Consider the following 14,440-nt stretch of genomic DNA (forward strand, 5'->3'; position numbering starts at 1 on the left):
GAAACTGGATGGTTTGTGGTGAGAAACTGGTGTATTTCTAGGATTGTGATATTATGAATGAACAATAAATTCCTTTGACAAGATATGTACCTTTGAATGTACACAAAATACTGTGGATGTTTCTAAAACATGCACAAAAATATATTGGTCAATAGGGACGTATGCCTGTTTAATGCTATCCCTTAATTAATCAGTTTGAACAATTTGTGTGGATTTTTTCCCCACTGAAACACCTACTACAGTTGGTATGGAATGCATTTGGAAGGGAGAAAGAAAGAAGTCCATAGCAATGGACTTTCCTAAGAAGAACAATAGCAACAACAGGAATAATGTAATAATGTGCCCTTGCAACAATTTTTTATTCATGGAAGTTCTTTCTATGGTTTCCTAGGTATATAACACACAGAGTTGGTTTTCCAGTCCCTCCCCCTGATGGTGTTCTGGGATCATATAGTTTCCTCACCCAGGACACAAGGTGGGGAATTAACTTCTAATCCCTGCCCAGCTGACCATTCCTATCCTGCTTTAAAAAACCGAGAGCTTCTTTTTTGTTTCACCTATTTATAAATGTGTGAAGGGTAATGGGGGGGGGAGAATGCAAAGAAAGAGCAGAGATGTTCTTTCTTATACCAAGTAGAATTTTCAATGATGAAAATCAGTTTCCAGATTGCATACATGTTATTTTTCCAGTTGTGTGTGGAGACGATTCTCCCTCCTCTCTCACTCTGAAGTATAATGGACAAGAATATTAATTCTGAGCTGGGGGTTCCTGCTTGCATCCCCAGCTCATCCACAAACTACTCACTAGACAGATTTAGGAAAGCTCTCTCACTCTCTCTCTCTCTCTCTCGCTCTCTCAGATTGATCTTTCCTTGGCCACTTGCCAGTGTGGCACCATTCTTGAATGCCCTTTGTCAAGATGTGGAGTCCGCTCAGTTTCAAAGGCATTTTATGGTTCCCTCTCTTTCATTATTCATGCTGATAGCACTTTCCCTTTATCCACAGTCTGTGGGGACAGCATTTGTGAAGACGATGAGGGTTGTTCCACATGTCCAGCTGATTGTGGTGAATGTCCCTTGGCCACTGGTGTGAAGATAGCAATTGCCTTACCTGTATGTTTAGTTTGCACTGGTTTCATTTTGACGGTCATGGTAAGTGTCACTTCGCATTTTGCCCCTGCTCCACTCTACTGCTTAGCTGTCCTCTCTCTTTTCTCCTTCCTTTCTCTAATCCCTGTTGTTTAATCTTAATCATGCCACAATAAATAAATGGAAGTTCTAGTTCTTTGCTGATTCCCTGGGTATTCCTGGATAAGATGAAATGATCGCCAATACCCATCTGCTTTGTAGCCTACCTGCATTTTTAGAGCAACCGACTGCCTCTAGCGAGTACCTCTCAAGAGACAGGCTGACAACTGAGGACCATTCCTTCTCCACTATATTTGTAACTCACCTGTGGAGTGCTAGAAGCAAAAGGAACTGCATGATATTTGTGTATCGCAAAGACCTTTTTTTCACAGCTGGTAGAGGATGCCTGAGAAAATTTCACTCACCACACAATATGGGGTAGAAGAATAAAAAATGACCCTAAGAACTGAGGCCAAGACCGTAAGACAGATTTCGCGCTGTAGCAGAGAAATCACAAAGCCCCTCAAGTTTGCTTTTATGATGTTGTGGCCTGTGAATATAACCAGGCAATCTCAGATCTATACCAAAAAGCAGTTTTTTAAAATCTATGGGATTTTGTGGGCAAAGTACATATGATGTGGGGAGGGAGTTCAGCACCTCGCCATCTCATTATTCTTTTCTTTCTCCTCTCCCTTTCTCCCTTTTTCTGTTTCTTCAGCCTCTTCTCTCTCCAACACTCTGCAGTTCCACTCTTTGATGCCTCCTGCCTTCTCTTTCCATGCCACCTAATCTCTGACACACAGCACTTCTTGTGGCGAAAGCAATGTATTTGTTTACCTTTGGAAAAGAATCTGTGCTTGTCTTTAGATATGTACGTCCACACATAATAGCTATCTTAAAAAACTGAAAGGCTGCCTCTGTCCTGACGTTTCTTCCTCTTATGACACATATGTGAATTGTACTGTACTCAGATCCAGCTATTTGCTAGTTGTTCAGTCTCTATACCTGCAGTGCAGATGCTCATTATTTGGAAGTGCAGGTGCTCATTATGACAGTCCCCATAGCCAGCTCCCACCCCAGGAGATTCCAGAAGTGCAAGGGGATGAATCAGTCCATATCAGCAAATGAGTTGTAGGTTTTTTGTAAAGTTAGTGGCTATTCATTGCTCATTCTAAAGCAAATAACCATGACACGTTTTGCATTATAGCAGGACTATCTTGCAACAATATACTGTTCCTGGGAAAATCCCAGCTACTCCCAGGTTATGTGTGGATTGCACCTAAACTTGGGAGGGGAATCAAGGAGATGTGAAGGGGCGGCAGATAATGTCATTATTCCTGGTACTTAGAAACTGACAAAGCTTTAATCCTGCAACCCTGACTGTGCTATAGCATTTTTTTATATGTTACAGCAAACATGTTGATTTTCAATGCTCAGGTTATCTCGTGCTGGAAACTGGGATTACTGCAGTGTCAGACTCTCTACTTCTAACAAAATCTTCAGGAATACATTGCTAATTATGTTTTTACTAGACACTACTAAGAAATCTGGAACTTTTGTGCAATTTCAGACAACCTAGTTTTGGACTATCATGTGCATTTACTAGTGTACTAGCAGTCTTTTCCCATGCTGTCCTATTGTCTATGTCAACAAGGAACTAGGGATTAATTTGGCCTGTTATGTTTTCTTTAGTGGTTTCAGTATCAAAAGCAAAAATTGTTTTGGGATGAAAGTTGGATTATAGACTTCAACTGCATCAAACAAGGTGTGTAAGTATAGACTTCATTCTTGAGAGCAATGGACACAAGTAACCGGTGGTAGCCCATGGGCCAGAGCTGCTGTCAGGTTTCCCATTTAGTCTTCAGCTTTGTGTCATATTTCAAAGAGAATCACCCTCCAATTATCCACCAACTTGAGAAATAATGAAAAACAAGAGAATCTCCTTCCTCGTCTTTCCATTGAACAGGTCTAGGTGGATGCTTCTTGCTTTATGATGCTCCCATTTGTGGACTAAACAAATGGGAGCAAGCAAGTAAAGCATAGAGTTGTGGAGCACTGCTTATAAGCCCACTGCTCTTATTCATATGTGGCAGCACAGGATAAAAGTGGTGGGCTAGTGGGCAGATCCAGTATTGCCAGGCCTTCAGTGTAGACTCGAAATAAACCACTTTTCTTTGTTTGTGTTCAAAATTCATGGGGATCAGGTAGGAGTATCTGAGTTATGCAAGTATCTCAGTTTGATACAGCTTTAACTGGCATTGTTCCATCTTAAAGAATCCTAGGGATGTGCATTTTAGTGAGACCCAAGCAAAGTGCCTATACATACTAGAGAATTAAACTACAATCTTCAACCCCCTTTTCTCATCCTGAATTGTAGTTGGAAACTGTAGTTCAAGGGAGTGCTCTCCAGCAGAGAACTTATAAGTACTCATCAAACTTCAAATCCAAGGATTTCTTCGGATGCAACCATGACAATGGTTGGATGCAGCCATGACATTAAAATGATAGTGTAGCTACAAGTTCGTAATATAAGTATGTCCCATCTTTGCTCATGTCTGTATATCAGCCTTCTCCAATAAAGATGGCTAAGCATCTAGAAGATAACTGCTTGAATGAAACTTACATAATAAATATGATCTCTTATTGATCTCACTGTAAAATCTGGATGTAAATCTCAATCATATTATAAGACATATGTGTTTCTGATAGCTTTGGCATATCATGCATCCCATTCCTGGTTGCTGTAGAAGAAGCAATTTCAGCAGGTATTATGACATTAGACGAGGCATTGGGTAAGGTACCATCTAGAAATCCTGCTGGATCCAGTTTGTATAGTCAACACACCACTTCTGTAAAATGACGGAAAAAACAGTTCAGGTTAAAACATGGTGGCTGAAATCCTGCTGTATGGTAAGTCACACAAGAGTAGACCTATTGAATCAGTGGAGACTGGTGAGTCAACTGCTCAAGTTCCAGTGATTCAAACAAACTTATTCTAGGTATGACTTACTTTAGGATAGTAAGTTGCAACTAGTGTAGGTCCGTTTGAATTAGTGAAACTTTCAAATGAATTGACTCACCAAATTACCACTAATTCAACAGGCCTACTCTAGTGTGACTTACTAAAGCAACATACCTTAATTTCAACCAGTGTATCTTCTTCAGTATGAGTATCTTGAGCAAGAATTTATTGTGTTATTATAATATGCTGCTGCTGGTAGTAGACTTTGAGATGCTTTCATTTATTTTTATTACTGAAGAGTATGGATTTGTAGTTTTCTTGGTGGAATGTGATTTGAAACATTGCTGCCCTGCACAAGAGACAAACAAGAGATAACCTGTACTCTTCCAAAAACAAATGATCCTCAGTTAGCCTGAATCTAATGAAAAAAAGAATGTTCCTAATTGAGAGAAACAAACTAAGCATCGATAAGTGAAGGCAACAAAAGAGATCATTGCTTCATTAATTAAAACAGAGAGAAGGATAAAAATAAAGATGTATACCCAGTAGGAAAAATCTATGGACAGAGCTGTACAGTGAGAAAAAAGATGAAAGAAAAAAATTAGGAAGATCTTTTTTTGTTTAATGGTATGGCATCAATTTAAGAGAACAAGTTATGTTAAATATAAGTTTTTCATCTTTGTGTATACAGGAGATCACTTTATATTGGAACCAGGTAAGATGTACACGGGGGAGAATAATCCAGATGCGCACCATCTTCATAATATTAAAAGGATAAGACCCAATTATTTCAAAAAACCAAGTTGTGCTGCTTGTATGTATCAACAGATTGTTTGAAAGATCCATGAAAGTTTTGTAATTATAAAAATAATTTCCACGCTTCTCTGTGGTGGGTCAATTCATCAACCGGCAGCCATCTGCTGCAAGTCGAGAATATGGGTGCATACTGCACAAAGGTAACAAGCAGAGCAAACAAATCCCAGGAGCCCGGAGGATGAGTCATCATCACTGTTGTTCTTGCCAATGTCTCTACAAGCAATCTACAGTTAATTCCCTGTTTTATTCCTTTTTTGAAAAAATAGAGGGCATGTCAAGAAATGCGGTGGGGAGTGCCTTAGGTACACCACACATTCCCAGTGCCTCCAACACCAGCTGCCTCACAGCACTGAGTTCCTGTACACTGGCTGCCAATCCTTCTAAGGCAAACTATTTCACACAGATCGGGATCTAGTAGGTGTATCTTTCAGTTCCTTCATCTTATTCTTATTCCCTGTCTCAAAGTGCTATATGACGTAGATGAGTGTACAGTATATGTTTACAGGTGTTTCTATGTATTTCCCCCCGCCCGGGGTCATTCTAGTATGACCCATATGCACATACCTGGCTTGAAAACTGTTACAGGGCCTGGATTATGTGCTCACCAGTAGGATTTCTTAGAATGGTGGGCAGAAGATATAAGACATTTTCACTAGTGGCTTCAGAATAATGCATTATAAATGATGGCATTACCTGTTAACGCATTTCTTCTGTAGGAAAGGCAGAAGCCATAACAACAGTTTTCTTCCTAGTAGCTTCAATGGATAAAATCCTGTTACTTGTGCATTATGCAGTGTAACTTTTGGAGGTGAATTGTCACAAGTTATGAAGTCAGTATAGAAATCATCATCATCATCATCTTAGACCTGCAGAGCTGGGAGGGACCCTATGGATCATCGAGACCAGCCCCAATCAAGGAGACACAATGGGGGATTGAACTGCTAAACCATTGAGCTATTCAGTAGTTCATTACCTGTTTTGTACTGAGTCAGCCCACTCAATGCTCAACAAATAATATCTATGGTGACTTTATTTATTTATTTATTGCATTTATAGCCCGCCCATCTGGTCATACCGACTACTCTGGGTGAATGACTTTGGAACTTGCAACAATTCGCTGTCAAAAATTATCCCATTTGTGTCATGCTGGCAGCAAGATTTTGACCAACAATTAGCCATGTTGTCATGCTTCTGTTTAATAAATAACATTTCCTTGTCAGTTTGTTAGAGGACGTGGTGGCGCTGCGGGCTAAACTGCAGAAGCCTGTGCTGCAGGGTCAAAAGACCAAGGAGTCGTAAGATCGAATCCACGCGACGGAGTGAGCTCCCGTCGCTTGTCCTAGCTCCCGCCAACCTAGCGGTTCGAAAGCATGTAAATGCGAGTAGATCAATAGGAACTACTTCGGTGAGAAGGTAGCAGTGTTCCGTGTCTAAGTCACACTGGCCATGTGACCATGGAAGATTGTCTTCGGACAAACGCTGGCTCTATGGCTTGGAAACGGGGATGAGCACCGCCCCCTAGAGTTGAAGACGACTGGACAAAAATTGTCAAGGGGAACCTTTACCTTTACCTTTGTTGGTGGCTTAAATGCTTTCTTGGGATGTCTTACAAATTTGGGGCACTTACTTTTCAAAATCAAGGCTCCAAAAAAAGACTATTGTAACAAGTGAATAATATGTTTTCTTGAAATGTCAGTGGCAATGCACTAGTTCTTAAAGCTTTCCAATGAGTTACATGATGAATGGGTGTTAAAAGATAACTTTCCAAAATCTTCCCCTACTGTGGGATATTATTATTATTATTATTATTATTATTATTATTATTATTATTATTATTATTATTATTATTATTATTATTATTATTATTATTATTATTATTATTATTATTATTATTATTATTATTATTAATAATAATAATAATAATAATAATAATAATAATAATAATAATAATAATAATAATAATAATAATAATAATAATAATAATAATAATTTATTTATTTATTTATTTATTTATTTATTTATTTATTTATTTATTTATTTATTTATTTATATATATCCCGCCTATCTGTGCATATCTCCATCCTTACGGTTTCTAAATGAGTCTTAAAGAGCTGGTTATACTTTAAACTTAATGTTGGCCCATTCATTATGCTACAATTTTTACTTTTGTGGCTACAGTATTTTGAAGGTTAGTGTTTTGTATCACTTAATTATTTGCATTTGATAATTTAACTGCTTTCACTTATTACTCTCTTAATCTTCTTAGACTGGGTAATCAGATAAGTATTTTTGTGTTCTTTCAGTGATGGCAGAACAGTTGCCATCAAAAAAATAATGAAGAAGACATTTACACTCACCAAGGCCATACGTAAAGAAGTCAAGCAAGTAAGGTAAGTTATAACTTAGAACAAATGCTCTCTGAGCATGAGTTCACTGTCCTCTTGTTTAAAAATGAACACTGACCTATTTGTTTCATTTACTGGCCAAAATTCTATTGCAAAACACCATATATAAAAGAGTAATCTTGCATGCAGTTGTTAAATTTTGGTGGCTGTGTGTTGTACACCCAGTTATGTCACCAGTTCAGCAACCAGTTGTGCAGCCAGGGGGTTATGAGACCTGCAATGGACAGCTAGGAAAATACATGTAACCTAACTCTTATGCAGTGGCATAATGCAGCAGGACTTTGTCCACTGATCCAAACTTTTGTATATTTAACATCTGAGTAATATTTAAGGTTGCTTCTAGACTTTATTTTAATGCTAAGGCACCTCCCTCTTGTAAACATTTATTGAATCTGAACTAGCCAAGATGTACGTGTGCACATGGGAGAGTTAGAAATTTAACATGTAAATGAACATTAAAAGAAGGTATTGGGATTCTCAGGAATTCATATGAATGGAATCTGTGAGAGAAATTCTATGGCCAGTATCTTACTCAAAGCAAACAGGAAATTTCATAAGCATTCTCCTGCTTTGGCAGTCTCCATCATGCACCTGATCCCACAACTGATTGTGCAACCAGTCTCAGAAGTAGTGTGATACTGGGCACACAAACAAGACCTTGTGGGAGAGATAGAATACTTCCTCACTTGTCCTTTCGTGATTGCATAATATGACAGAATACTGGTCTATGCTTTGGGTAAGTCAACTCCTCTATAAGTTCCATTCATTCAAATGGACACACTTATCATTGGAGACATGCAGTTAAATTGGACCACCTCCTAATTAGTGAGGGAAAAAGGGATAATACATCGGCAGTAGAACCCTTATTGTTGTGTTTCTTGTCTTGTTTCAATCTGCTTTGTCTCTAGGTCTTTCCCTTCTAACTTGAACCCATCACTATGTTGCTTGTAGCTGTTCTGCTGACTTCTTTAATGATGGCATGTATTCATCAATGCCTATTTACAAAACCTTTGGGGAATCTGAGCCAAAGGATGTGTGTGTGAACGTATGATTTATGCATTCCTCCCCACACAACCAGCGCTGAGAGTTGTGGAATTGCTCTGGGACCTGATGTCAATGTCAACTCCAATGGAAGGTTTCTGAATGTTCAAAGTGTGATATTTTACTCATAAGAAAATCCCGTCCAGTTTAAAGAGATTCTGACTGCCTACTTAAGCAGTCAGAATTATTTGAAGACTGCATGCATCTATATGAATTTGTTTGGCCTTCAAGATATAACACTGGTTTTCTGGCCCCCTATGAATAGCAGTCAGACTGACCGACACTGAAGACAGAGCCTTTTCAGTGTGAATCCATCATTTTGGCATTGATGCCAGGATTTGATTCTTGTCTCCCCCTCCCCTTCTCACCTCAACAGAGAACTAGACCACCCCAACCTCTGCAAATTCATTGGAGGCTGCACTGAAGTACCAAATATCGCCATTGTCACAGAGTACTGTCCTAAAGGAAGTCTGAATGATGTGCTGCTGAATGAAGACATCCCTTTAAACTGGGGTTTCAGGTGAGAGCATGGGGACAAAGCCTCATAATAAGCTCTAAACCAAGAAGGTTGTGTGAAAAAGCCAAGCTAATGGTCAGATTAGATGGTATTGCAGTGTGCACTTGTCACTAAAACTAGTAAAGATTTTGTTTCCTCTGTAAATACATTGGTGCCTTGCTTGACGACATTAATTCGTTCCAGCGAAATCGCTGTAGAGCGAAAACTTTGTCAAACGAAATAAAAAACCCATTGAATCGCATTGAAAACCGTTCAGTGCGTTCCAGTGGGCTGAATACCTGCTTGTCCAGTGAAGATCCTCCATACGGTGGCCATTTTCAGTGCTGTAAAGCAAGGAATCTGTCCTAGAAAACAGTGGGGGGCCATTTTCTTCAGCTGGTGACCATTTTGAAACCAACGATCAGCTGTTTGCTGATCTTGGTAAAGCGAAAATTGGTTACTGAAGCAGGGAACCGATCATCGCACAGCAAAAAAACCCCAAACCCATTTAAAACATAGTTTTGCGATCGCAAAAGCGATCGCAAAAGCATCGTCATGAAGCAGATCCATCGTTGTACGGGGTAATCGTCCAGTGGGGCACGACTGTAAATAGGCTACGTGTGGTTCCCAGGCACCAAAGGCAGCATCCTCAACACTCTTGGGCCCCCTAGCACCTTCAAAACATGTTTGGAAATAACTGAGGTTGTTTCGTTTTGCTTTTTGTCTTTGGTTCAAACAGTCTCCTTGTGACCTCTGGGTGGTGTGGATAGAAATGTTGCCATATTTTGAAGTACATTCCCAGTAATCCTGGTGATTCCCCACATCCTTCCAAATTTAAAACCATTACTGGGGGGGGGAAATCCCAGGGGTGAACTCAATTTGGCTTACAGTTTAATCCTTCCCTCCATTTTTGTAAGAAGAAAATCAGAAAAGGGTATGGGAGCAGGAGAGGCCCGCCAAGGTCCAGGGATGGGGAAGCGCAACCTCTGAGGCTTGCCCACTGCAGTATACAATCTTCATAGGGATATAAAATGTTTTTCCACCCTGCTTTATCTCATTTGCTGTTCTGCAAGCGGGATCTGAAGGCCTTAGGAATGGACCTCAACAGATGGGAAACCTTGATGTCTGAGCGTTCAGCCTGGAGGCAGGCAGTACATCATGACCTCTCCCAATTTGAAGAGACACACTTGTCCAGCAGGCCGAGGCAAAGAGGCAGTCCCGGAAGCAGCAAAATCAGGGAGCTGGACAGGGGACAGATTGAATTTGTCTTCAGTGTGGAAGGGATTGTCACTCTCGAATTGGCCTTCTCAGCCACACTAGATGCTGTTCCAAGTCCTCCATACAGAGCACGCTACCATAGTCTCTTGAGACTGAAGGATGCCTACTACTAGATGTATGTGGGATGATTGTGGGAGAAATGCATATCATGTCATGTATTTCCATTAGAACATTTTACAGCAAGAGGTGGGGTAACGAAACATATGACTGCTGTTTTGTTAGAGAGATCATATATATTTACCATACTCATAGGCCTAAATGCACTTGCTAGACACAACTAGGGCAGACCCACTGAACCGATAACAACCCAGTATTTGTCTAATCGTTATTGGGTTTTTTTAATGGACTTCATTGAGGATGGGTCTACTCACATTGCAAGTAACGAGTAGATTTAGGCCAGAATGTATAGTATAAAGAATGTCAATGGAATCCCAGATAGTGTCTGTGGTCTGTTCCACCTATTTCCATCTAAGGTGGATTGCCTAGTTGCGTCCCTACCTTGAGAGCAGGTCCCTCACCATGCTGGTTCCTTCACTGGTAGTCTCGAGATTAGACTATTGCAATGCTCTCTATGTGGGGCTGCCCTTGGGGCTGTTACAGAGACAGGTCCAGAACTCGGTGGCCAGATTGTTGAGTGGAGTAAAGAGACACCAACATATTTTCCCCAATTTGGCTGCCCTGCATGGTTACCTGCTCGCTTCCGTGTCAGCTTTAAGGTGATGGTGTTAACTCATAAGGCCCTAAACAGTTTAAGATCGCAATATCTGACAGAATGCCTCCTTCTGATTAGATCTGCCCATCCTGTAAGATCTTTCCAGGCTGGGTGGTTGAGAGTTCGAGATTCTGAGAGAGACCCGAAAAATGACAACCAGAAATCAAGCCTTCTTGGCGGTTGCACTGAAACTATGGAGCAGTCTCCCGTCTAAAATTCACCTAGCCCCTTCATTGGGAACCTTTAAGAAATTAAAAACGTGGTTATTGAGACAGGCCTTCTTGGATTTTAAAACATCCTGATCCAGTAGTGCTTTTCATAACTAACTTTCAGACCTCCGCCATGTTTTTATTATGCTTTATTATGCTTTTATTATGTTATTTCTTAGTGTAATCTGTCCTAGTACCTCTAATATTTTGTTTGGTCATAATTGATTAATTTTGTTTCTTCTGTTATTATTTTATTACTGTTTTGTAAATGGCCCAGAGTGGCCTTGGCAGCCAATTGAATGGTATAAAAAAAATCAAATAAATAAATAATAAAATAAGAAGCATGCATGGCCTCCTGATGACATACTGTAAAACCTTTTGCTGTTGTTAAGCCTTTTACAGAATCCTGCAGTTTTAGGCTACTTCCTTAGAAACTGAAGGAACAATTATTTTTAGTAGGAGAGAAAATTGATAATTCCTGAGAAAAGATCAACAGGGTTTCTTCCTGGCTTCTACTTCATCTGCTCTTTTCAAAAGTTTGGACTGAAACCAGTTGTTCATATTGTCTTCAAAACAAGGGCCTAAATCTCTCTGAGGTCTTCTGTATGTGTAAAGAAATTTGTCACATTTTCATATAGCTTGTCGTGCCATAGATGGTACAACTAAACATAAAACAGACAGCTTGGCAAACAGGGTTGTTCACTAAATAGAATAAAATACTTTTATATATAAAGCCATTTTTAAAATCCATTAAAAACCACGAGCACTGGTTAGGATTAAGAAATTACTCAGGAGAACAACTGAGCAAACGGAGTCCATCCAATCTGAACTGTAAAAGAAAAATATATAACAAAAATGAGTCATATCAGTTTGAAAACAAACCCAAATCCTCACTAACTTTTAAAAAAAGCACGAGAAGTTATATATCATCAGTTCACCAGATGGAATTCTTGACAGAATGTGGGATTCTAATTACAGAGAAATATCATTAAGTAAAGATGGCAGGATGATGCAGCTTCTGAACTCGTTTCTTAGAAGTGAACTAAAGTGATCAAACTGCTTTATGATCATAAACTGATGAGATTTTTTGATGATGAGATTATGGACAGGGATTTGAGATGGTACAGTCATGTGATTTTAAAAAACCCTCTTTGAATTCAATGTTTTTAGCTATAAGGACATAATAAACATCACCTGGGTCTTAGCAGGTCTAAAAATTAGGTAAAGACAACCTCAGATGAACAACAACTCATATTACATTGTATCATGATTTATTTCACAAAGATAAAACCAACATGGAGAAGCCATGTGTGAAATACTACGTACACCTTATGATTCAATAGCTTGTAGAACCATCTTTAGCAGAAATAACATGAAGTAATCATTTTCTGTATGACTTTATCAGTCTCTCACATCGTTGTGGAGGAATTTGGGCCCACTCTTCTTTGCATTGTTGCTTCAGTTCATTGAGGTTTGCAGGCTGTTTATGCACAGGTCTCTTAAGGTACTGCTACAGCACTCCAATTGGGTTGAGCTCTAGACTGACTGGGACCTTCCAAACCAACCATACTTGTTCAGTCTTCCTCTTATTGTATTGTCATGAACCTTAACATTTAACATGCTAACCAAGACCTGTAGAGTCTGAGATGCAACCCTTGGTTTTTTTGCATTTTCTCTGAGCATTGCACGGTCTGACCTTGGGGTGAATTTGCTTCGATGTTCATTCCTAGGAAGATTGGCAACTATCTTGAAAGTTTTCTACTTGTGAATAATCTTCCTCACTGTAGAATGCTGGACTTTAAATTGTTTGAAAGTGGCTTTATAACCCTTCCCAGATTGATGGGCAGCAACAATAGCTTCTCTACGATCATTGCTGAAGTGTTTCCTCCTTGGCACTGTGTTAACACACACCTGAATGCTCCAGACCAGCAAACTGCTGAAATTTCAGCTTTTATAGAGGTAGTCACACTTGCTGATTCAAGGGCATTTGGTTAGCAGCACCTGGCTGCTACTTAGCTTATGGACACAGTAAGTGTGTACTTAGTTTTTCACACATGGCTTCTCAATGCTGGCTTTATCTTATTATTATGTCCTGATATGTAAAACCATAGAATTCAAAGATGGTATACTTCCTTTTTCATATGGCTGTATTTTCTTTTAATAATGACTTAAGCCTGCTTAACCACACATTAAAGTGGTTGCTTTTCTCCTCTTTCCCCTATATCTTGTGGTATTGGCTAGCACAAGGAAGGGGACCTTCCAGTTTGCTGAAATATCTGGGCAAACCCAGGTGCCCCAGCCTTTCAATGGGGATTCCCATTCTGGCTTTGTTCCTCCAATCTCTTAAAGGAAAGAGTGTGGGATTCTGTATCTGATTAATGAGTGAAGAAGCAAGCTTAAAGTGGACTGACATGGTTGTGAAGAATAACTGAATCTAACTCCTCTATTGTACAGAATGAAAAAGGAAAGGGGCCTATGTGCTCCTGAAGATTAAACAAATGCAAGAATAGGCGATACCTTTTATTGGACCACTATGGTAGTTTCTCCCCACCCCACCCCAACATGGTCCTTCTGCACAATGTCTTGTTGAACCATTGATTACTTACAACAGCCCCTTGCGGTGAAGGAAGCCCTCTCAGTGGTCCTTGCATTTGTCAGAGGAGAGTGGTGGCTTGATTCCTCTTTCCTCTTCTCAGCTTAAGAAGAAGGAATGCCAGTCACTTTCACCAGTCATCATTTGCAAGCTTGGCTCCTTCTCTCCATTTTAGATGCAGCAAAGGAGAGGGGAAACAAAGCCAGCAGCTTTCATCTGGCATTTGGAAGCATCACCTGGGAAGCCTTCCTTCACTGTCATCCTTCCCCACTCAGGAAATGGCTGTTGTAATAAATGAACAGTGCAAGAAGATATTGTGCAGAAGAACTATGTGTGTGTAGGTGGGAAAATGGGGGTAGATTCAGTTATTGTTCACAACCAGCTTTGCCCTTCCTCGTTCTTTTGCAGGCAGCTCCACCCAGCCCTTTGCCTAGGACCTGATGCTCCCAGAGCCCCAGCCATGCCCCTGGCACCCTCAGGCTTGTGGTGGAGTGCAGGGAATGGGTTTAACCTGTACTTGTGGTCTTAAGAAGATGCTGGACATAATGTTCTTTATTCAAAACAAAGGCCCAAAGTCTTCTGAGGTTTTCTGCATGCATAAGGACATTTGCGCAAACAGTCCCTCACCATTCTCTTGGCTTGTAGGGCACAAAGAAATAACCTTAGTATCTAGAAGTCCATGCCATATTTTTCTAGACTTTCTAGGACACATTAATCAAGAACAGTTCCACCCAGTTTTACCCAGAACTCAAGTTCTCTCTCTGTAAAAAGGAAAGGCTGGAGAAACAATGGCCTTCTTAA

General features: G+C 40.0%; 1 protein-coding gene across 1 annotated transcript in view; it reads left to right on the forward strand.

Annotated features, from left to right (window-relative positions):
- Positions 1–14,440, forward strand: part of LOC110077741 (atrial natriuretic peptide receptor 1) — an 87,693-nt gene that overhangs the window by 22,680 nt on the left and 50,573 nt on the right. Inside the window, exons 7-12 of the mRNA XM_078384084.1 lie at positions 1,006–1,151; positions 2,820–2,892; positions 4,781–4,804; positions 4,962–5,319; positions 7,209–7,295; positions 8,728–8,871. Coding sequence (XP_078240210.1) covers positions 1,006–1,151; positions 2,820–2,892; positions 4,781–4,804; positions 4,962–5,319; positions 7,209–7,295; positions 8,728–8,871 — 832 coding nt within the window. The remainder of the gene's footprint in view (positions 1–1,005; positions 1,152–2,819; positions 2,893–4,780; positions 4,805–4,961; positions 5,320–7,208; positions 7,296–8,727; positions 8,872–14,440) is intronic.

The sequence above is a fragment of the Pogona vitticeps genome, chromosome 2 (genome assembly GCF_051106095.1).
Source record: "Pogona vitticeps strain Pit_001003342236 chromosome 2, PviZW2.1, whole genome shotgun sequence".
NCBI classification, from domain to species: Eukaryota; Metazoa; Chordata; class Lepidosauria; order Squamata; family Agamidae; genus Pogona; species Pogona vitticeps.